Source organism: Cryptomeria japonica, chromosome 10 (assembly GCF_030272615.1).
Source record: "Cryptomeria japonica chromosome 10, Sugi_1.0, whole genome shotgun sequence".
Taxonomy (NCBI): Eukaryota; Viridiplantae; Streptophyta; class Pinopsida; order Cupressales; family Cupressaceae; genus Cryptomeria; species Cryptomeria japonica.
In genome coordinates, this window is record NC_081414.1 from 387,487,598 (window position 1) to 387,511,868 (window position 24,271).

Consider the following 24,271-nt stretch of genomic DNA (forward strand, 5'->3'; position numbering starts at 1 on the left):
TATAATAATATACTAAATATTCTGACATTCCCTTCATTATGAATTGAATACATAAAAATGTGCATTTAAAAAAAATTAAAAAATAAAGTTTACACTTGCTATTAAAAAAGGACATTTTTAAATTATTTTTTAAAAAGTCCAAGGGGTTGAGCTTAGTTGGTTAAAGCATTGAGTTCTCAATGTGGAGACCCAAGTTCAACTCCCACGAGGGACACCTTTTGTGTAGAATTCTAAGTTGTGACTCTTGGTTTTCCATTGGTTGTATTTGTCTCATTGTTTAAAATGGATTTCTAAGTTGCGACCCTCGGTCTTCCAATTGTTGTTTCTAGTTTGGTGCTCGATTTCTAGTTTGGTGCTCGAAAGGAGCTAGTATTTGTAGTAAGTTTGCTCGAAAGGAGCTGGTATACGTGGATGCTCGAATGAGAAAAAATGAGCTTTGTGATTCTATGATACTTAATACAAAAAAAATTATTTTTTAAAATTAAACATATCATTCCAATTTTATTAGATAAAAGAAAAAAAAAAATTAAACATAGACTAGATTTTAATTCTTTATGATGATTGATTAAACTTATAAAAAATAAAATTGAATGAATACAATAGTGAACTAATAATATTTGAATTTTCAGTATCATAGAGATGGATTGGGATTATAACTAGGCTATGCTCATGCTGCCCAATTTTCAGACAACTTTAATTGGGCTTGTGATGTTTTAAGCTAACTACAAATTCAACAATGTGCAGCTGACATGGTTGCCCTATTTGTTCATGAGGCTCCATAGTGTTCATTTCAGTCCTACTTTGCTTGTGTAGAAAAGATTAAAAAGGAGAAAAACATAAGTACACATAAACCTACCATTTATGTCTTCCTGAATAGGAAGAGTTAAAACGCATTGGAACATCTTCATCATAGTCCTCTATTCAACTTCGTCGGCAACACGTACACGTTTTGAAATTGAAGAAATATCACGTTCAAACTACTAGGTACATAATACGCCGATTAAATAATGCAGTTGTCCTTTCCTAAAGATGTGTCCATTGGTTTGTGTCTGAGGGCAATGTCCATGCAGCAAACTAAAAAGGAAAAATCAGATCATAATGTGTTTTGATTTTTAATCTATTTAAATAAATGTATTGTCACTGCTTTTTAGTTTGCTGCATACTATGCAATTTTGTCTGAGACCATGTATCAAAAGAGATACAATTGAGGTAAGGGGAGGCAGGGAGAGAGCAGGGCAAAGATTAAGAAAATAATACACCAGAAAAAATCAAGAAAATGATCATATATAAAAGGCCACATAAAGTTCAAATAAACATATATTATCAAGATATATAAGAATGTTACAAGCTCAGAATTGAAGAACTATTTGGTTGATAACAGTAAACGAAGCATACAAAGCACAAGTATCATTTAGTTATATAACTTTGGATAAATCGTTATTAGCCATGCATTACACAGTTTTTTGTATCCTTTCAAGAGACTACATAACTATCCATGTTAAAATATTTACCAAAGAAAGCTAAATTCAGTTAGACAAATGTTCTAGGAAATTAGTCTGCTTTTTCGTTTGGTGTCCATTCCAGACATTAACTTGTGAAACAGAGCACTGGAGTATGCATGTTTTGTCTCTACTTGTTTTCACAAGAAATAATGTGGGAGCGAAATTTTTCAAGTTCTGCCAAAACTTCATCTTCGGGTCTATAAATCAAATCACTCATTCGCCAAATCTGCGAAAAGACATGTGGCAAATCAGTACTGCTTCATGAGGCATTCCAAAATCCAAAGCAACAACGTACAAAATTCTCTACAAGGGTAGCAAGATGCTTTTAAGTTTAGAGATTCCAAGGATCTATACTAACAGCTAATACAAAAACTGTAACATTAAAAAGAATTTATGAAGCATGCTGAACAATTTTTTGAGAAAAGTTTTAAGTAAATAGTATCGATCAAAGTTGTCAGATACTTCCCCTGGCTTTACCCAGATAAGTGTATCTGTGTGTTGGGTACTGGATATAGATACAATACTCCTGGATACAGAAAAAATACCTTTGACATATTTGGTCTATATCCAATGTCTGGATATGGTACCACACCATCCAGTGCCATATCCAATTTAGGGTTATAAAAAAACATTCAAAAAACTGCAAAAGAAACAGAATATAAAAACAACTCGTACAAACACAGAACAAGCATATAGAGACATTTATATCACTAAAGCCACAAATATAATATAAAACTATATATATATATATATATATTAAACTTAACAAAACATGTAAATAAATATTGTTAGCATTATGTTCTACATCTTCAGAATCTCAATTGTAAAATAATTGAGTAGGTGTATTTTTTATAGTTGCCGTATCTAGCCATATCTATGTTAGTGGTGCCTGAAACTTAATCATATACATATTAGATACCCTATCCATATCCGATACCATATCTGTTTCCAGGCAACTTGGTATTGATCTCTGGAATTATTTACAGCATAACCTATTCCATGCATATGAATCTTTGGGGGATGTAAAAGAAGCGGCTACAGATGTAAGTAACATTCCTAGGACAGTAACATTTGTTAAAAGGTTGCCTGCATTAACCATCTCCCTGTAAAAGAAATGTTTACCTTAACTTTCCACGAGAAATCTGATCTATGGGCCTTTGCAGCTCAGGATGAGAAGAAAAGCGCTCGCAAGCAGGTCTTAAAATTTAATGCTGCCCACAAGAAAGGGTGATGCTCTGTGAGAAAGGGCTTTGACTGTAGCAAAGATTTGTCAGCAGTAAACATTTGATGCATCACCTAGACTATTGACCCTAGTTGCTTCAATTCAAACAGAGACGCACTGTATGCTGTCAAACATTTATTTTGGCCCATGAATCTACTTATACTGGTCAGTGTGGCAGTTGTGGACTGAATATGGCCTTGTGTAGTGGCCTGGGGGCCCACAACAGCACCTAAGCAGCAACTCTCTACCTCGTTTTAATGGAGAAGAGGTAACCTCGTTTTAATGGTGGAGAGGTGGCTGTAGTGCATTGGAGCAATATTGATGATGAGAACATGCAGCAGATTGCACAACTGGAAACCCCAACCTGCCATCAAGCTTAATGTTGTGAGAAATAAATATGCAGAAGATCAGCAAAAGACCAACAGTTCTGTGAGAATTTGAAGATAAAGTAGATTGAGGAAGTGCCAATTTTGTGAGTTTTCCTAATGGACTGGATGACAGTGACAGGGCAGTTACTTGACGCTCAGGGAAGGACCATTTGACATGTAAGTTTTAGAAGTGAGGTGCCTGCAACATAGAGGAGCAGCAGGGAGTCTATCAAAGTTACAAATGCAAATTGAGAGAATAAATAAATGAGAAGGCAGTTAATGAAATGGGATAAGGGATAGGTAAAAGGAGATACCGTGGATAGGATTTCTGTGGGGGGAATCAAATAGTGACATTTTACAATTACAAATGAAGTCACATTCCAAGGGAGCTGATGGATAGAGAAAGCAGCTAGGAACTTAGAGAAAATTAAGTGTGAGTTCTGAAGAGATGATAAAAGGCTACAAAAGGGTTTCAATGTCATTAAACATGGGCTTGAGAATGGATAGAGATGAGAATGGATATTAGATGGTAACAGTTGATTTCCCTGTTGTTAGACCACAAATCTATGGTAACATTAGTGAGAAGAGAACCATAATCTGGTTGTGCTGACATTTTTTTGTAGAGAGTGAAGAATTGGGAACTTTCTTGTTAACTCTTCAGTTTAGTTTCAAGTTGATGCCATTTTCCAGTCTAAATCTGCTATCAAATGTGGTCGTGGATGATATTGCATCTTTAAAATTCTCTTGATAATTATTGTTGATCCCCCTTTTCAGTGATAGATGTCAATTCTTGTTGAAGCATGATTCAAAGACCTATGGGAGGGGCTTGTACTTCTGCCATATTGTTGACCAAGATCCCTATGCATTGACAAAAACTTACAATTTGTTCAACTTAAAGTTTCTGATCGTGCCTTATGTTCAAACATTATCTAGGATAAATTCCACACCTCAGTCAAAACAAAGCTTCAATTGACCTGACTGAGGAGGACCCCAGTGTCCCTTTCAAGGGAACACAAACTTTGCAATTTTGCAGTGGATGGGTGCATGCCAGCTGTTGGCTGTCTGAAGGTCCAACATGATGCAGAAGCATCTTGGTGTTTGAGCAATCAACATCAACCAAAACTTGTTTTTTATTTGTTTTTGTGAATAAGTACCTAACACCCTCATGTAGAGAAAAACACTAAGATTTCATTTTTAAGCATTTTTTAATATTATTTTTAATCTAACTTGAGCTTCCCCATTTGGTGGGAATCTTGGAAATCCTCTCTTGCCACTTGTAAATTGATTTCTAAAAAGCTACAACACAATTTAACAAGGGATGTGTTAGTGTATATCTATGGAGTGGAAGAGCATATCTATGATGTGTAAGAGCTCTATCATGCATCATAGGCGAACAAGCACCTTTGATTGACTTGTCCAAATTCGTGGAACTGCAGCACTCCAACTTGGTTATATTTAGCTGAGTTAAAAAATTTATTAAAGCATCTTGTCCATGTGGAGGAGGATGCCCCACCTGGCTATTTTTAGCCAGTGGATGAGATAATCTTGGGAGAGGTAATTACATCTTTGACTTAGCTTTTATTCTTGGATTTGGAGACATTTCAGTTGGAGGACCAATCAAATCTTTGGCATTTCATTTTGGTGAAGGCAAATTATGACATACCAATTTGGTGGAGAGGATTTTCACTTTGATAGTGGATGCATTCTTGATTTTGGCATCCTAATTAGAAGACAAACTTATAAATCATTACTTTCAGATTTAAGGGGGGTTAGCTTCCAAAGAGAGGATTGGAAAGTAGCAACAAGCACCTTTGATTGACTTGTCCAAATACGTGGAATTGCAGCACTCCAACTTGGTTATATCTAGCTGAGAGTTAAAAAACTTCTAAATGATACTTATATACTTCTGCCATGTTTGCAGGATACCAGGAAACTCAAGTGTGGAGATTGAAGATTGTCAACATGTGAGTTTTGTTGCAAGTGTTGGATTAGTGTGGTTGGTTCTGGCATATGTTATTTTGCAAGATGAAATGATGAATTCACAAGGGTAAACTCTACCAATATTTCCACAGAATCAAATGGAAGTGTTGCACATCACTCTGTGGGTTTTCAATGTTCATACATATGTATCAATCTATTTTTGAAAGAAAAACTGAGGATCAAATTTAGAGTTGTTGCCTGCAGAGTCCTATGCTGCAAATTATTGTTGACACTCTCTTGGGGAGACTCTTTCAAGTTTTGCATGGAATCAAATTCACGCATATCGGTTACACAATTTGAAAAAATTCAAATCAGTTGTTGAGTCAATTTTTGTGTTAGCATGAATTTGAGTTGTTGCATACAGTAATATTGGAGTGTTTGATCTCTTGTGGGTCTGTCTTTGGTGTTGGCTGAAAGGATAAGGTTGTTGTTCATTTGGAATCATAGCTTTTAGAGCATCGAACGTTATCAGAGTGTGTTTAGTTACAATGGGAGTAAGATGTGTATGTGAAAACAATGTCCAAAAAAGTGTTGGGTCGAGGGTGTGATCTGGAAACTGGTTCATGAGTTTGAGTGGGTTTTAGTATGTATATGAGAATTGCCTTGAATTTTGCAAGTGTATGTGAAGATAGTCCAAATCCTGCAATTGTGTGACAAGGAAATCTATGGAAGAAGAGGAAGGAAGATTTCAGCTCTTGTGGGGATGACTTCAAAACTGGTGTAACAAAGTGGATTGGGTGTTGTTTGTCTTGCAGACAAAGGAAGAGCGGAAAGCATCTTCCTGTAGAAGGTGTTGATTAAAGTTGTGTTCACCTTAGTGAATGTTCTCCATCCCTTTGATAGAGAAAGTGGAAAGCAACTTCCCATAGAAGGCATCAATTGATTTTGTTTTAGCTCATTAAAGGAAATTTCAACCAAAGGTGTCCAACAGTGTGTTTGGTTGGCCAATGTGTCATTATATCCTCCTAAAGTGTATTATGAGAGCAGGTGTGTCCTACATTAGGTTGTGTAGTAGGGTATCCTACTAATTTGTAATTCTTAGTGAATCATAATGCATGTTGTAAAAGTGGCTGGACAGTTCTTGCAAAGATCAGCAAGATTATCTTGTAGAGACCAAATAATTGGTAGACTAGAGAAAGAGAGAAAGAATTTATATTAATGTCCACAGATGGACCAAAAGTAGATCAATGGGACTATGGCTATAACAGTTAGATCAATGGGACTATGGCTATATCCATGTTTGCACTTGAAATGGACGAGCTTCATCTAGAAACTCCACTGGCATCCAAGGCCAACATAGCTCTAAGAGTAGAAAAGGTTGCAACATGAGTCTACCTCTATGGCCTGGAGGGCAGCCAATAAGTAGTAGATGCATGTTGCCGAAATGCAGCCAAGTCATGTCAACAGGAATGAGCAAAGCATCGATGTCAGCAAAGAGCAAGTTGGGGAATCTGAGTAAGTTGAGTAGTAGTGTTGTGCTATGAGAAGTGCTGCCTAACTTATCTTTCAGCTCTGATACGTGAAGCATCCAAAGGCCATTTTGTATTGCCTATCACCTGAGGGGGCTAGAGAAAAAAAGAGGATCAATAAGGGGATTTGGGGGCCTCTAGACTCCAGACCGCTTCAAGGATTTGCACCAAAAGCTGACATCCTCATGAAGAAAAAGAGCCAAGCACTTCTTGTCTAAATATCTAGAGAAGTAGATAAGTTGTTTCTTGAGTCCCTATTGAGGTAGAGAAGTAGATAAGTTGTTTGGGGTTGATGAAAATTGTCATGCAGATTCACTAATATCTAAAGGAAGTAGATAAGTTGTTGCTTGAGTCCCCCTAGGGGTAGTAAAATCTTCCCTATAGATTGTTGCTTGCACTTGAAGACGAATTGCCATGCAGATTCAAGAATAAATTAGAAGTTTCAAAGAGTGGATATAAATATATCATGGGTTGCAGACATAGCAGTAGATATTATACAGAAGAAATACAAATGTAAAGAAAGAGAGGATCCATGGATAAAGGTGAATGAAATCAAATTAGTAGAATGCTATAGTAAACGGGAGCAAAAGAGAAGCAATTGTATAATGTGGTCAGCTTATGGTGGGTAGAGATCCATAAGGGGAATGGTAGACAAAGCTTGGGGGAGGATGGGCACATTGTGGCTTCTGCACAAACCAAAAAAGTGGTTCCACCACTTAAACCTTATTTGTTAACACTATGCTCACAAACTCTTACCTAAGGTGTCTAATACAAAAGAATCTTAAGGTTTGAGCAATCTTCGTTGATCAGAAATAATTCATGGGGTTAGGCTTCTATGGTGCAGAAAAACTTTAGAATTTCATTTTAAAGCAGTTTTAAATATTTTTCCTCGTGTAATTTGGGACATCCCACTTGGTAGGAATCTTGGAGATCCTCTCTTGCCACTACTAAATTTGATTCCTAAAAATTAATGATGCCTCTTATCTATGACATGTCATAGGTGGGGAGTTAAATCTTTAACTTGTCCATATTAATCCTCGTCAATGGAGCAATCCAGCTTGACTATATTTAGCGAGGTATTACAAAAAATTATTCAAACATCTTGTTTGTGCAAAGGGCACCTCATCTAGCTAATTTTAATAAGTGGATGAGATTCTCTTGGAGCCGGAGTTAAAAATTTGACTTGCCTTTGATTCTAACATTTAGGAACATTTCAATTGGAGGAACAATCCAACATTTGGCATTTCATTTTGGTGGAGGCAAATTATGGTATTCTAATTTGGTGGAGAGAAGTGACACTTTACTTATGGTTGCACTCTTGATTTTGGTGTTGCAATTAGAGGAGAGAAACTTATAAATAATGTTAGAAGAATTGTTTAACTACTCGCCTCATGTAATGTCCCCTTTTGTAAATGCCCTAGCTTTTGCCCTAAAACCACAATTCCAAGCAAAGCAAGGAATGAAATAGAGTTAGAGATATCATTTGCCAACTTAAATTAGTTGAACAAGATAGATCTTGGTTGAGACCCTGCAATCATGTTAGAAAAATCATTGAAAGCATAATCCATAAAATAGATCTTTCCTACTAGGGTTAGGAACATTATCTTAACCATATTATATATCTAATTCATTAATGGAATTCAACCATAAAGGGTTAAAATAAGGAGATAAGAAAGGGTTCCCAAAGTGATCCTCCACCCTAGGCCCAAGAGCGGATATAACATCCCTCTTAGCCTCATGTGGCCTTCCACCATCCTATATGAGATGGTGTACCTAGTGAGGTGTCCTACATCCGTTCCCCCTCATCATACCACCCTTATTCACCTTCCTATGATTGGGACTCCTTAACCAAATAATTAACCATAGTGGAAGCTTGTGGGGAAACTACAATAGGTGTTCAAAACATCCTTCCCTTCTAAGCCCAAGGGCAAGGCACTCCTTGCACCCATGGGACCATCAATCATCCACCATTACGTGGTGTGCTTAGAAGAGGACCTCATAACAATTTCCCCTCCTTGTATTCCTTCACTAAACTTCTCATGAATGGTTGCAGAACTTAGATATTCTTCATTATTGCCTATATCCAATATATGAGAACTTACGCATACTATTTTATCCATATCACATATATACACTATATACATGGTTTGCCTACCCATGTCACCTAGATTACATAATATCCTACACTAGGCATAATCATAATCTTTAAGCATATATCCCTAGAAGAATGATTATATATTGCATATGTTATTATATATCTATTATTGGTTTATTACAATGTGAAGAGTGTTCTATTTCATACCAGTATGCTGCATACTGTTGTGACGTATTCACACATCACCCCATTGCAAATGGGGACTCCCACTTTTTCGCTTTCTAGGTTAGTGGTCTTAGCTTAGTTGTTGGTAGTAGTGGAGTCTTCTGCTATTAACCTTTGTGTTGAGGGAGTGTAGAGGATCAAAAGTTAGTCAAGACAGGTTTGTCTCTTTAGGATGGAGTGAAGACAGCCAGTTATCAAGGTTTAGGAAATGAATGACTCATCTTTTGTTTGCAGGGCTAGGGACGAAATGCTAAATTTGTCTAAGTATATGAAAATTTCCATTGCCCCCATTTTGGAGCGAGTTTCCCCCTTTGACATCAAATGCAGCTGATTGCTCCTTATCACGAGGAAGATTGTATAGAGAGAAAGCCTGGTTAAGTAATGAAGAACTTCCTTTGCTCCCCAATTGGAGCAAACTTGCACTTCCTTTGCTTGCATTTTGGAGCGATCTTCCTTTGCTTTGGATTTGGAGGGAATTCCTTTGATGAACTTCCATTGCTCATCCTTGGGAGCGAAATTCTTTGCCTTTGCCCCTCAATTGGAGCAAATTCACAAGGAGAGCAAAACTTCAAGACCAAGTGATGAATAAATGAGGTAATGATGCTGAGAGTTTAAATGTGAATGCACTTCCTTTGCTCCCATTTTGGAGCGATTTCCATTGCTCATAAATTGGAGCGAACTTCTTGAAGTCACTTCCTTTACCTTGAATTTGGAGCGACTTCCATTGCTCCCAATTAAAAGTGATTTCCATTGCTCCTGATTTGGAGCAAATTTTTGAAGTCCACTTCCATTCCTCCCAATTTGGAGCGAGCTACCTCTCCAAGCCTTCTAAGGCGTATGAAATTCCCTCTAGTCACCATATGATGTCTTGGTTTGAGTAATGAAATCAATCCTCAATCAGCAACCTAAAATTTGGCTAAGTACAAGGTGATTTCCATTGCTCTCAATTTGGAGCGAACCTTATTGAGTGACTTCCATTGCCTAAGATGTAATGTCCCCAACCAAAAATTTAATATTGCTCTTAGATCTGGAACATAGATTCGAAAATATTACACAAAACTTCACTGAAAACACCCAAACTAGTTAGCTACTTTTGCACAAAAAGGGCTGAGTTAAAATGGAACTTTATAGAACATTATTGAAAATGATTTTTCTGATATGTGCGTCCTTTAATCAGGTCTGAAACTGATTATTGCAGAGACAACATTAATACATTCAAACTCCAATTTATAAGCAAAACCCACAAAACTATTATAACCCAATACCACCAGTGTCACCGTAAATACCACAAGCTGATATTGTTTGATTTACAAATGGAAAATACATAAAATATGATCTGATACAAGATTAATAACAGCAGCAAAGCCCTCAAAACACATCTGGAATTACTGCAACAATATTAATGAAGCCTTGAACACACAATAGAAAACTGCTGAAATCTTGAAGTTCCAATGCAACCTTTGGATGAAGTTGCTCTATGTGAACAATGGGGTTTCGTCCACCATCCACCTGAAACTTATGGGTTTCCGTCCACAAACCTCCAATCTCCAATGGGTTTCCGTCCACTGAAGAATTTTGCAAAACATGAAGTTCATACTATAAGAAATTGAGAAGTAGAAATGGCATAAAGATCCATTTTCCCAAATATGCTTTGTATTTATCTTGTCCTTGGCCAATTTGGTGGGAAAATCAATAATTAGAAATAATACAAATTTCCACTCCAATCTTACTTTCCAAATTTGCACTTGGTGGGACAATCATTAATTAGAAATATTTTAATTTCCCACTCCACTCTTTTGCTTTCCAAATTTGCTCTTGGTGGGAAAATCAATAATTAGAAATATTTCAATTTTCCCTTCCTCTTGGTGGGAAAGTCGTAAATAGAAATATTTCAAACTTCCCATTATGACACAAAATCCAATTCCCCACTAGTTGTTTCCAAATATTTAATTTAATATCTAAATGTCCTTTTGATACTGAAAATATTTGGACATTCATAAATATTAAATTACTTTTTCTGCCTAAGCTTGTCCAATTAACCCACGGAAGAATAAAATGAGTTAATATTGACCAAAATCCAATTTTTAACAGAAGGAGACATGACATAAGAATTGAAGCGACCCTCCTAAAGTGCACTTCCATTGACCATAAATTGGAGTGAAGTTCACTTGAGAGCATTTCCTCCCATTTTGGAGCGAACTCCTTTTAAATGCATTTCCATTGATCATGAATGGGAGCGAACTTCCTAGAGTGAACTTCCATTGCTCTCAAATTGGAGCGAAGCTCATTTGAATTTATTTCCATTGCTCCCAAATTGGAGTGATCTTCCTTTATAAGCACTTCCATTGCTCCCAATTTGGAGCGAACTTCTCTTAAGTGCATGATTTGGAGTGAATTTTATAAATAGACACTTCCTTTGCCTCCACTTTGGAGCAAATTTCACCTAGAAGATACTTCCTTTGCTCCCAATTTGGAGTGAACTTCGTGAACTGTACTTCCATTGCTCCTAAATTGGAGCGATTTCCCTTTGTGCTTATTGAAAGATGCAATACAAACACATCTGGCGCCTTAAATTGAATTCAAAATGAAAGTGTGTTAAATAATTGTCAAGTCAGCCACTTTAGAAGAACAATTTTAATTTTATTTGATTAAAATCAGGTCGGCCTTCACCCCAAAAGACACATCCTTTGCCTCAAGCGTCTATATAAGAGCATTCATTTAATCATTTTAATCATCAATTCAAAGCAATTCAATCCTTTAAACAGCGAATTAAAGTGCAGAGCAGCTAATTCCATCAGCAGAACAGCGAACCTAATCAGTAAAGGAAGCGAACTTCATCACAAAGATGGTGAATTCAGTCACCAAAAGGAGCATATTTGATCGAAGCAACAGTGAATTTCATCAAGTGTAAGACAGATCCACTGATCCACCTTCAGCATCAACATAATTCACAAGCCTCATCAGACATATCTTTGATTACGAGCATCAAACCAAGGTCAAAATCGTCCAAATCAAAGATAAAATTAGGCCTTGGATGAAAATCAGAAATTGAACAAAAGAAATCCATTTTAGCTTTTAAGATTGATATTGTGCTTGATCAAGGTTTGTGTGTTATTCAATACTCATTCATGATGATGAATCCAGTCCACAAGTGCAAGTTGAGGTGGCATCCTAGTCACCACTCCTTCAATCAGAGGAAGTTCCACATCAGCATATCTTGATTCAATGAACCAAGCTCACCCATGGGGGCACAAACTCCAATGTACCTACCCCAACTATCTATTGGTCAAACGCTCAAGAAATGACGTGTTTGAGCATTGTAGTTATTTCATTGGCCAGAATAAAGTTTGTTGTAACAAACCCTAATTAGGGTTTCATTGTAAAATCTTGGCCATTGATGGAGTTTAATCCTCGCCACTCATTGTAATGAGCTCTCTATATAAAGCTCAAGCTCTTCATTTGTAGAGGTTAATAGATAGTGGATAGTTAATAGTTAATAGATAGTTTAGAAATAGAGGATAGTTGATAAATGTTAGATAGCAAGCAATTAGAATAGATTAGGAGACGAAGAAATTGTTGCTAAGGCTTGTAAATGAAAGTACTCTTTTCATTGAAGATATGGTGAAATGCGTTATTTCAACAAGCTACATGGTTTCTACTTCTCATTTGCTTTCATGTTGATTAGATTGAATGGAGGAATTTGTTGAATGCATATGTGTGGAATCCATTTAGTCCATAAAACTAGCCTCTTGCTGATTGTAAGTGTGCCTTGCATGGTAAACTGGAATTATATGAGCTAAACTTCAATTATTATACGTCCATTGTTTATGCATTAGCTTGAATGGTAATCAATGTTTGATGATAATGATTTGAACACCTTTGTATTGCACCTTAGAAGATTGCACTGAGCTTGTGTCAAATTGTTTGGTTTGATGATGAAACCTTGCCCAGTAGGATTCCATCGAATCATTCACCCTTTTTTTGCATTCTAGGCCTTAGAATAGAATTCCTAAACCCTTTACCTTTTGTCCTTTTTTTTAATTCAAGATAGTTTAGGAAAGAAAGCATCACAAGATTGCAATATTAGATGATCAAAGTTCCAGCAATTCAAGCATTCAACTATTCAACATAAGCCCCCTTGTGAATCCAACATAATCACATCAAACCATTGAGCTTATCCACATGTTGTCACCCGACATTGAAGAACCTTGGAGTTATCTCAAGTGATCCTTGTGTGAATCTTCAACATTTGAGAGACTTTGATCAAGAGAGGATAAGATACTTTTGGGTATTTTATTTTGTGTTCGCATGTGCCTAAAAAACAAATCAACACATACATATTGAACATATAATATATTTGTCATACCACAATGAATTAGAGTATCACTGCTAGTTGATTAGATCTGATCTAATTGCTATTCTGGAATCTGCTGATATCCTTCAATTTATGCCTGAATGCTATTTAGTATTTATTGTTTGCTATCTCTTCAGATTAACTCCTCTATCCAATTCCCTTTCCTTGATCTGCATGCTCTTATCTCAAATCTGCATACCCATATTTGTTTCAGATCTGTATGAACACCATTATTAGCACAGGTTCTACATATATAACTGCATTTATACAAGGCTGTATATATTCTATAGATCTGAAATATCCTTCTGATTTTCTGCTCTTAATCGATCTGCTATATCCATGTCATTTTTCTCTCTTCCTATATCCTTGTTCATCTGCCTTGGATCGCCCCTTTAAACCACTCAGCGTATGTCTTCACCAAAAGAGGAGACACTCCAAGAAGGGTCGGCCTTATTTAAAACAATTTAATTTATTATTAAACCTTCTCAAAGAGGCGCTTCTCTAGATAATGTTGGCCCACATTCTAATTGTATTTCGACTTTGTTTATTCTTCAAGTTGCCTATAGGTGGAGGTCAGCCAAGCATAGGGTGAAAATTTAAAAAGAAATGAACAAGTATGGACTAAGTGAGTCCCCTTGATGGAGGTCTTGTAAGAGGAGAAAGGGCCAACTTTTATCTTCATTTAAAGAGATGGAGAAAGTAGGAAACTTATGAAACTAGCGACCCAACTGATGAAGGGCTAACAAATGCAGAAGTTTGCACCACTTGTAAAACACTTTTAACATTTTTATTTTTATGACAAGTCGAAGTTGGATTTTTTGTTAGTAGGGAGTGAGGAATTTCCCATGTGGCAGTAATGTTAGCTGCCCTCCTAAGAATGTAATATAGAAACTTATATTATTTTGAGAAAGATAATATTCAATTTTTGAACTAAGAATTTTGATATTTTATCGGAAATTGTGTTTCCTAATCTTATTGTTCTACACTAGTCCAAATTGGTGGTGCTTATTTGTTTTGGAATGCTTTTGTTGCACATTGATTCCTCTACAAGAGCCAAGATGTTATACATGATAAGATCATAGAAGGTTTGACAAAGGTCACATGGGAATCCACTTTATCTTGCTGAAGGAGAAGACCACTCTTTTTAGCTCAGTAATTGTTGTCAAACACATGCTGTCATGATTTGTTGCTTCATCCAGTAGTTTAAGGAATTTTCTCATTAGAGGTGTTTAAGCTTATAACTTTGTTTCTCTTACTTATCATATATTCCTTATGGTAGATCCTCAAATATTCAATTTACTGGTTAACACTGTTCTTTGTTTTGATGGCGTAAGCTGTACTGAAAATTTACTTGTTTTTGAAAGAATTTAATGGTCTCTTTTGTGCATTTAGTGCACATCATTTAAAGAAATAAATCTGCAGCACACTCCTCTCAAATTCAACAAGACTTTTTTGTTTGTCAGTAGAGGCAGTAGGTGTGTTTGTCAATAGAGGTAAAAAGTCTGAGAATTCAATCAGATTAGTACAATAATGGCCTCAAAGTTAGGTTCCAAAAGTGGAAGTGGAACTTTTGACAGCTTTTAAGCCCCAATTTCATAAAGAAATCCCACTCCCTATCAATCTTAAATTAGACGGTGCAAACTGGTTTACTTTAGCGGACCACACTTTTGCATTGGACCCAACTCCTGCACTTGCTTTTGACAACACAAAATTTTAAGCCATGCAAACCTTAATGAATGGGAGATACCTATGAAAGCCCTCTCAAACCCATTCATTCATGTTTCCTACTCAATGTGTTCCTAACACTCTTCGTGTCCACACCCATGCTTCATTTAAAATGTTGCCTTCCAATCACATGTTGAACTCCACCTACCTAACTGTAAATGTTATTGCAATTTCCAATTTAATAAACAAGTTATATGCAAGATGGTGTATTTAAGATTTTGGTATTATGACTATGACAATAATATTGTTGTCTTTCTTTTGCTGCAGGTATGGAGGATGAACATGTATCGATTTCAATGTCATCCCCTTTCTTTTGAATGATGCATATATAGTAAGGTAGTCACAATCAAGTGGCACCTTGATCGGACATGTCTTTTAGACATGTCCGACCAAGATGTCACTTGGTCGTGACTCTTATAAATGTCAACCGATCCACTTGCTGTCTATGATAACTAATCGGTGCCATTTTAAATGATAACAGATCGATATAAACACACCCGATAATGAATCGGTATCAAAGCAAACAAGCCCGATAACTAATAGCATTACATATGCTATCAGGTTAATACCCCGATAGTATATTAATGCCGATTCATAAATGAATCGACATTAATGTGCTATCAGGTTACTAGCCCGATAGCATTTAGATCAACACTTAACTATGTTAAGCAAGTCGTCGATCTAATCCATCTTTATCCAATGTCAATATCATAATCATGATCAATGTTACAGTCTGATAAACATATTCAGTTCGGAAAGCATAAATCAGATAATCTAATAGCATGGATGAGTAAACCAAAACAGAATAGAGGAGATTAACGGGTTAGGAAAGTCTTATCTTGCAGAAGCTACTAATGCATTAACACTCCCTCTTAGCTTTGGAAGATAGATAAAGTAACCTGCATCACATTTCTTTTCAATAATGTCAGTCTCCAAGAATATATATCATCTATACAAATGATATGAAGTACCATCAGCACATAAGATACAAATATAAAACATCACTCTAAGTATGTGACATAGAGTATCACCTAACCATGTGATATAAAAGATTCATCATTTCATTATGACAAGATATCACCTGAACACGTGATATCAGTATTGCCTAAACACGCAATACTAAGGATAAACATATGAGGATGGTTAGATTCTCATCTTATCCAGGTTGTGATATGTGCCCAAACATTTTATAAAAAATGTTTTATCACAACACCATCATGGCACATCCATGACATACCAGAGATCCAACATGATAACTGGTTTAGAGAATCATAAGATTGTCATCTTATGATGTCTGCATACAAGTGTTCATAATCTGAGAGATCATCACCTCTTAGATATGAACACAGGGGGTGAAACCCAGAATGTCTCAACATGACAAAAGAAGTTTACACATTAAACATCTTATTTACAAAGCAGATTACCTTTCTATCATACCTAAACCTTTTCTGAAGTGATCAACCTTCACTCTGGAAAGTGGTTTGGTCAGAATATCTGCAATCTGATCTCCTGTACTAACATATTCCAATTTGATCACATTTTTGTCTACCATGTCTCGTACATAATGGTATGGAATCTCAATATGCTTAGATCTGTCATGAAATACTGGATTTATAGAAAGCTTTATGCAGCTCTGGTTGTCACAGTGGATGACAGTGGGTTTCATAGGTTCACCAAATGGTCCCACAAGCAACTTCCTAAGCCATACTGCCTCTCGAGCAGCCATGGAAGCTGCAATATACTCGGCCTCGGTGGAACTCTGTGCTACAGAAGACTGTTTTCTGCTGATCCAAGAAATCATGGCTGATCCTAAACCGAAGCAACACCCTGAAGTGCTTTTCCTATCAGTCACACTCCCAGCCCAATCTGAGTCTGTAAATCCGTGTAGGTCTAGATCAACTTTCTCATATTTGAGACCAAGGTTTAGAGTACCTTGTAAGTATCTCATAATGTGTTTCACTGCAATCAAGTGGATTTCCTTAGGCTCACACATAAACTGACTTAAGGCATTGACCGCATAACAAATATCTGCCCTTGTATTCACCAGATACATCAGAGACCCAATCATCTGTCTGTAGAGAGAAGGGTCAGTGGATTGTGACTCTGTTGATGCTTCCTTAAGTTTATGTAAATTTGTTTCCATGGGAGAGGTCATAGGTCTGCAGTTATGCATTCTGAATCTCTTCAAAATGTCCAAGGTATACTTTCCTTGGTTTAGTATAATATTTTCAGAATTTTGCCATATTTCCAAACCTAGGAAGTAATGAAGGAGTCCCAAGTCCTTCATATCAAATTCTTTAGATAAATCTTTCTTACATTGATCTATGAGGTGATCTTCTCCTGTGATTAGTAAGTCATCAACATATAGAATCAATATTAACATATCACCTTTATTTTGTTTGTAGTAGAGATTTGGATCTGCATCATTTTTAGAGAAGCCTAGTTTAGAGAGATAGGTGTCAATTCTTTCATACCAAGCCCTGGGGGCTTGTTTAAGCCCATAGAGAGCTTTCTTGAGTTTGCACCAAAGAAACGGGACTCGCCCGAAATCGCCTAAACTCGGCGAGTCCGGGTCCGAGTCAGGCCAAACGAGTCCCAGGGGCTCGGACTCGGACTCGGCCGAGTCTGGAGGCTAAACTCGCCAGACTCGCCGAGTTTGGCGATTTTGGCCCGAGTCCCAGGGGCTCGGACTCAGACTCGACCGAGTCTGGAGGCTAAAATCGCCAGACTCGCCGAGTTGGCGATTTTGGCCCAAAATCGCCAAACTCGGCGAGTCCCGAGCCCTGGACTCGGCCGGCATTGGCAGCAAATAAAAAGTCCAAAAAAAAATAGTTTGTAAAGTTTTTTTAAATCTGTTTTTTAATGTTAATTGTCTTCTAGCCCTAAAAGTGACTTTCATTTCATTCACTTGCAAAAAAAGGAAGAGTAAAGTGAGTTGGGAAGAAAAACAAGGGTGCATAGAAGAAAAACCAGCAAGGAGGAAGCTCAAGTTTTCTTCAATTTTTCACATTGGAGCTACATTGTGTTTCGATTTGGTGCATCAAGAGTTGGATAGGAAGAGTTTGCAGCTCATTTCAAGCTTGTTGTAAGAGGTATGATTGTTTTTTTTAACATTATTTTGTTTCTTATATGCAAAAATTTCATTTTCTATTCATTTATTTTGAAAGTTTTACATTTTCTTGTATGCAAGATCTTTTGTATGTTTGTAATTTGTATGTAGCATGTAGTATGTAGTTGTACTATGTAGGGTTGTATGTAGGGTTTGTAAATTTTTATTTTTTTAAATTGTAGGGTTTGACAAACCCTACAATTTTTTTAAAAAAAAATTTACAAACCCTACTTTAGTTTTTTTGAATGTATGTATTAATTTTATTTTGTATTTGTAATGTTTTATTGCAGCAAAATTCACTTTATTATTTGCCTCAACTTCAACTTTCACAAAACTATCCTAAAATGTCTACTTTGGCTTCTAGACCCCCATGAGAAAGGACCCTGCTTGGAAATATCATGAGGATTTTCCAAGGCAAGGAAAGGGGCAAACAAAATGTATGTTTTGCAAAACAATATTCCATGGAGGTATATATAGGCTGAAATACCATATTGCTGGTGTGCGTGGACATGATGCCGAACCATGCCTAAAAGCAGTCTCTGAGGCCATACATGATTGTTATGTAATGGTTGAGGAGATTGAAAGAAAAAAGAAACAAAAGGAGGATCGAGCGGCCATTGGGAGAGAGACAGTTTTAGGAAGAGGGACATAGTTAGGTTGTGTTGGAGGCCATTCTTCCTTACCTCCATATCGTCCCACTCAGTTTGCTACTGCTGGTGCTTCCGTTTCTGCTTCTGCTTCTATAAGTGGCAGTGCCACTGCCACCGCCACTTCTTATGCTCCTACCACTAGTAGTCATAGTGGGAATGTTACCATTGGACCTAGGATTCGTAAATCTAGGTTGGATTCCTTCTTTGTGCCTCGCACTACTCCTGGGTCCCAACCGTCGCTTGAGGGCATGGGTTGGAACAAGGAGGTCCATGATGCTGCTAAAATGGCAATTGGCAGGTTTTGGAGCTACAGCTGTATTCCATTCTTTGTAGCCAGGTGAATATTTTACTTTTATGTTTGATAGCTTTGATTGTTTCAATTTTTATACTTAACTTATCTCATTGAATTTTTATACTTAACTTATCTCATTGAGTTTCTTTGTGACAGGTCTCCTTACTGGCAACAAATGGTTGATGCCATTACCATATGCGGGGCGGGGTTCAAAGCCCCTAGTGAGAGTGATTTGAGGGGACCCATTTTGTCTCAAATGGTGGATGATGTGAAAAAGGATTTAGATGAACAACGCCACATATGGAGCACTAAAGGTTGCACCATCATGACTGATGGTTGGACGGATAGGAGAAATAGAACTCTCCTTAATTTTCTTGTTTCTTCCGCAGGTGATTGATTAATTTTAGTTTCATATAGTCTTTAATTTTTTATTTTTTATCTAATGGTTTATTGAATGATCATTGACCTAGCTTTATTTTTTTATTTCAGGGGGCACCGTTTTCATCAAGTCCATTGATGCCTCCGCCCATTGCAAGAATGCCACCTACCTATGTGAGCAGATAGAGGAGGTGATTGAAGATGTGGGTGAGGAGAACGTGGTACAGGTGGTGACCGACAATGCAGCAAATTATGTTGCTGCGGGTAAACTTTTGATTACAAACTAATTTTGTTTGCAAATTAATTACTATCTTGTAGTTTGTACCTCCATTAATTACAATTTACAATGCAACAAATTATGTTGCTGCAGGTAGACTATTGATGGAGAGGCACCCATCTATAGTTTGGACTCCATGTGCTGCTCATTGCATTGACCTCATGTTGGAGGATATTGGAAAAATCCCATGGGTCAAAAGATGTGTAGAAAGGGCAAGAAATGTCTGCAAATTTGTATATAATCATTCATGGGTGTTGGCCCTTATGAGACAATACATAGAGCAGAAGGAGTTGCATCGTCCAGGAATCACAAGATTTGCCACAAACTTCCTCACATTGCAGTCCATGCTTAGGTCTAAGCCTGCCTTGAGACGTATGATTGTTGGTGAGGAGTGGTCTTCCTCATCCTATGCTACCACCCCTGCAGGGATAGAGATGGCAGATTGCATTTTTGATGAGCAAGGCTTTTGGGTCCCTTGTGATGAGATAGTGAAGGTAATTTTTTTATAAATTCTACAATTTAGCTTCATGTTTTATAAGTTATTATATGTATTCTCTTATTTGCTCATTTTTCTAAATTACACAATATTTTCAATTTTGCAGTTTGTTAAGCCCTCGCTGGTTTTGTTGCGAGTTGCGGATGGAGATAAGCCCGCAATGGGCTATATATATGAGGGCATGGATAGGGCGAAGGAGGCCATCAAATTCGTCTATGGAGCAGATGAGAGCAAGTATGGTCCCATTTGGGAGATCATTGATAGGAGATGGCATCATCAGCTACATAGGCCCATCCATGCGGCAGCCTATTATCTGAATCCGGCATTCCGTTTTATCCCTTCTTTCAAGGCTGATGCGGAGGTCCTTAATGGGCTATATGCAATCATGGAGAAGATGGGACCTGCCGGTACTTCTCAGATAGACCTTTTTCGAGAGCTACAGATGTTCTCAAATGCACAAGGGGAGACCTTCTCTCATCCTGTCGCCAAACACACTAGAACAACTATGATGCCAGATAAAAATAAATTGTTAGGCTTAATTTTAGTTGTATTCAATACTATATTGTAACTTGTTAAATGAGTTCATGAGTGAGACTGATTTTATTTATTTTTCTTATTTCAAACTCAGATCATTGGTGGAACTTTTTTGGCCCAGAGACACCAAATGTTCAGAAGTTGGCCATTCGTATCTTGAGCCAACCATGCAGCGCATCAGGTTGTGAGCGCAATTGGAGTATGTTTGAGCACATACACTCCAAGAGGCGCAATAGATTATCTGTGGAGAAGAGGAATGATCTCGTCTTTGTTCACTACAACCTCCGCCTGAGAATGAGAAAGAATGCAACAGTTGACATGTCTCCTATCATTCTAGATGAGGTTGATCTTGAAGCAGAGTGGGCCAATGAGAATCAGAAAGCTCCTGGGACTCCTACAGCTGTATTTAGTGATGATGACATTGATTGGATCGACCAGGTAGATATAGAGGCTGAGGCTGTAGCCATGGCAGAGGAGGAGCAGAGAACACGAGCAGAGACAGGAAATACTGAGACTCGGAGTGACACAGCTATTCCTGATGTTGGTGAGCATGACACAGTCGTTCCTGATGTTGGTGAGCATGGCATGGTGTCACGGGGAGCAACTATGGCTGCTAAATCATCCAGGACCTACTTTAAACGCCTTCGCAGGGAGCCAGGGCGAGAGGGTGCACGGCCATCTCAGCCATAGGCTTGTACACTTGTAGTTGTATTTAGTTTTACTATTTACCTTTGGTATTTGTATGAAACATTTGATGATGATCATATGATGACATGGATTTTTTATTCCATGAGTTTTGTAATATTGTATACATTTGACAATATTTATATATCTATGTTTCTTATTTTCTTCAGCTACAATTTGCATTTATGCTTATGTGATTGATGTATACTTGTGTATGTAATCAAATGAGCCGAGTTTAATGATGTTTTTGTGTCTTTAAGGTGTATTCAATAAAGGGTGTCCGAAACAAGTTTTAAATCTTTAAAAATCTCTAAATTTCTTGAGTTTTTCACTTTCCCGAGTCCAGCCGAGTCTGGAGCCGAGTCTGACGCCGAGTCCCGAGTCCGAGTCCGAGTCGGCCTTGCCGAGTCCGAGCCAAGTCCGAGTCCCGTTTCTTTGGTCTGCACACATGAGACTCTGCACCCTGAATTTCAAATCCTTCAAGTTGCTCTAGGTAGACTTCTTATGAGATCTCACCATTAAGAAATGTTGTCTTAACATCCATCTGGTGCACCTTCCACCCTTTTGCTGTTGCAATGGCTAGTATTGTTCTTACTGAGGTATATGTTGTGACCATTTCACACATCGCCCCATTAAAATGGAGACCCCCTCTTTTTTTTGCTCGGGTTTGCCTGTTCTTCTCTCTGCTTTTAGGGTTTTGAGTAAGTGAGTGAGTCGTCTGGACTAGGGTTAAGCCTTAGGGTTTCCTTTTTTGATATTTTCAAGCCGAAGTCCAGTCAAATTTTGAAAGTTTATTGAGCATCCTCGCATGAATTGCAATTTTGAAATAGGACGAGTCTGTCAGGATGTCAGGTGTGTCTGTCTAGGTCCAGTCGAAATTTTGAAAGCAAGTTCGAATTTTGCCTAAGTGTTGATAATAGAATTGTGCAATTTTGTCCGGGTGAATTTTGACCAAATTTTGGAAAGTTTGATAAGTAACCCCTGGCCTTGGAGATAGCCTAGTTATGCCTTGTGAAGTGATTGAAGTCTTAAAACCTTGATATTTTGGCCTGTAGAGGCAAAATCGCTCCTGTCCTTCAGTCAAGGACCAGGGCGAAATTAGTATTTTATGCATCTTGGTCATTGACTTGTTGCATTTGTCTTGTGCAGGGTCGCCAGGAGGTGCAATCGAGCATGAATTGAAGTTTTTGAAGATTTTGAGACTCAAAAATGGCAAGTTTCAAGGATTAAGGTTAAATCGCTCCTGTCCCTCAGCCAGGGACCAGGGCGAAATGGCCTACTTAGACCATTTTTGGTCTTAGTTGATCAAAATTAAGGCATCAAGGACGCAATAAGAGATGAAATCAACCTAATGGAGCGTCCAGACTTAGTCATTTGCAATGAAAGCTGAACATTTGGCCTTAAGGACAAAAATCGCTCCTGTCCCTCGCTGAAGGACCGGAGCTTGTTTCTCAAAATTGCACTGTCTTTGCAAGACCAAGACGATTTTTGGATTGGAAGAGATCAAGGAGGGCATCTTTTGTCCATTGAATATAATTTGAAGTAATTTGCAAACAAGGAAGTGTGCCAAAATGACAAAATCGCTCCTGTCCCTCACTAAAGGACCGGAGCTTGAAATCCAAGATTGCTTTGTCCTTGCAAGATTTTAATGATTTCGCAATTTAAGGAGAACAAAGAAAATGTGTTTTATCAGTTGAATATAATTTGAGTGCACCTCGATGGAGAAAATCTACTCAAAGAGTCAAAATCGCTCCTGTCCCTCTCCCAGGGACCAGGGCGAATTTCAATGATAGCTCCTGTCCCTCTCCAAGGGACCAGAGCGATTTGCTTAAAAGACAAGTTTTGGGCGAAGGTGAAGTGAGTTTTAAGTTTGAGGCAAATGAAACAAGGCGTAACCACTCTATTGAAGATAATTTTGAAGATTGCAAGACACCAAGTAAGCCCATATTTGCCTAGGCGCTCCTGTCCCTCTCCCAGGGACCAGAGCGATTTCCTCCTAAGACAAATTTCCCACCAAGTTGAAGCGAGTTTCATGTCAAAAATGAGTGAAGGGGAGCATAATAAATCCGTTGAAGACAAATTTGAAAGTTGGTAAAGCGCAAATGAGCTTATAAGTGCAAATTCGCTCCTGTCCCTCTGTCAAGGACCAGGGCGAAATATAGAATATCAAGTCTTTTCCTTCAAGATTGGGCGGATCCAAGCCAAGACGCATGATGGAGATGATGTTTGGAACACTCCGAAGAAAAACAAAGTTACAAAGACTATGAGAATTTGATGGAAATAGCTAACTCGCTCCTGTCCCTCTCCCAGGGACCAGAGCGAAATAGTCAAGTATGCTTAAATTTTGAATGCCACTTCCTTTTCAAACGTTCAAGAAGGAGTAAGGGACACTATTTTACGCTTTGAAGACAATTGGAGGTCGATATGATCAAGGATTAGCACAAGGAGCAAAAGTTCGCTCCTGTCCTTCAGACAAGGACCAGGGCGATATTCATTGAAACAATCATTTCCTTCAAAAAACCATATCAAGGCGAAGTCATGCAAGGTCCGAAATGTCATTAGAAAGGTGATGAACAAGGAGTTAATATTAAAAGTTGACAATTTTGAGCTAAAAATACAAAGTTCGCTCCTGTCCCTCACCAAGGGACCAAGGCGAAAATCACTCAAATATCAAATTTGCCTTGCAAGGGACAAGTTAAGTATGCGTAGAATGAATGGATGAAGTTATTTCTTGCCTTGTGACGTAAGTTGGCAATTAAAATGATCAAGGATCAAGGAGAAAAGCAAAGTTCGCTCCTGTCCCTCACCAAGGGACCAGGGCGAAAATGGTCTAAGAGACATTCATTCGAAAGATTGAATAAGATCAAGCTCAAGGTTCCCAATTAAAATGCCAATTTGGACGTAAGGGAAG

General features: G+C 37.8%; 2 protein-coding genes across 2 annotated transcripts in view; one reads left to right on the top strand and one right to left on the bottom strand.

The window, feature by feature from the left end:
• Window positions 1–1,301: 1,301 nt before the first annotated feature.
• Window positions 1,302–24,271, bottom strand: part of LOC131071689 (WD-40 repeat-containing protein MSI4) — a 183,109-nt gene continuing 160,139 nt past the window's right edge. Inside the window, exon 15 of the mRNA XM_058007632.2 lies at window positions 1,302–1,728. Coding sequence (XP_057863615.2) covers window positions 1,630–1,728 — 99 coding nt within the window. The 3' untranslated portion in view covers window positions 1,302–1,629. The remainder of the gene's footprint in view (window positions 1,729–24,271) is intronic.
• LOC131071690 (uncharacterized) lies at window positions 19,164–20,264 on the top strand. The gene is made up of 3 exons (XM_058007633.2): window positions 19,164–19,380; window positions 19,481–19,633; window positions 19,740–20,264. The coding sequence occupies exons 1-3, from the start codon at window positions 19,167–19,169 to the stop codon at window positions 20,153–20,155; spliced, it is 783 nt and encodes a 260-aa protein (XP_057863616.1). The 5' UTR covers window positions 19,164–19,166; the 3' UTR covers window positions 20,156–20,264.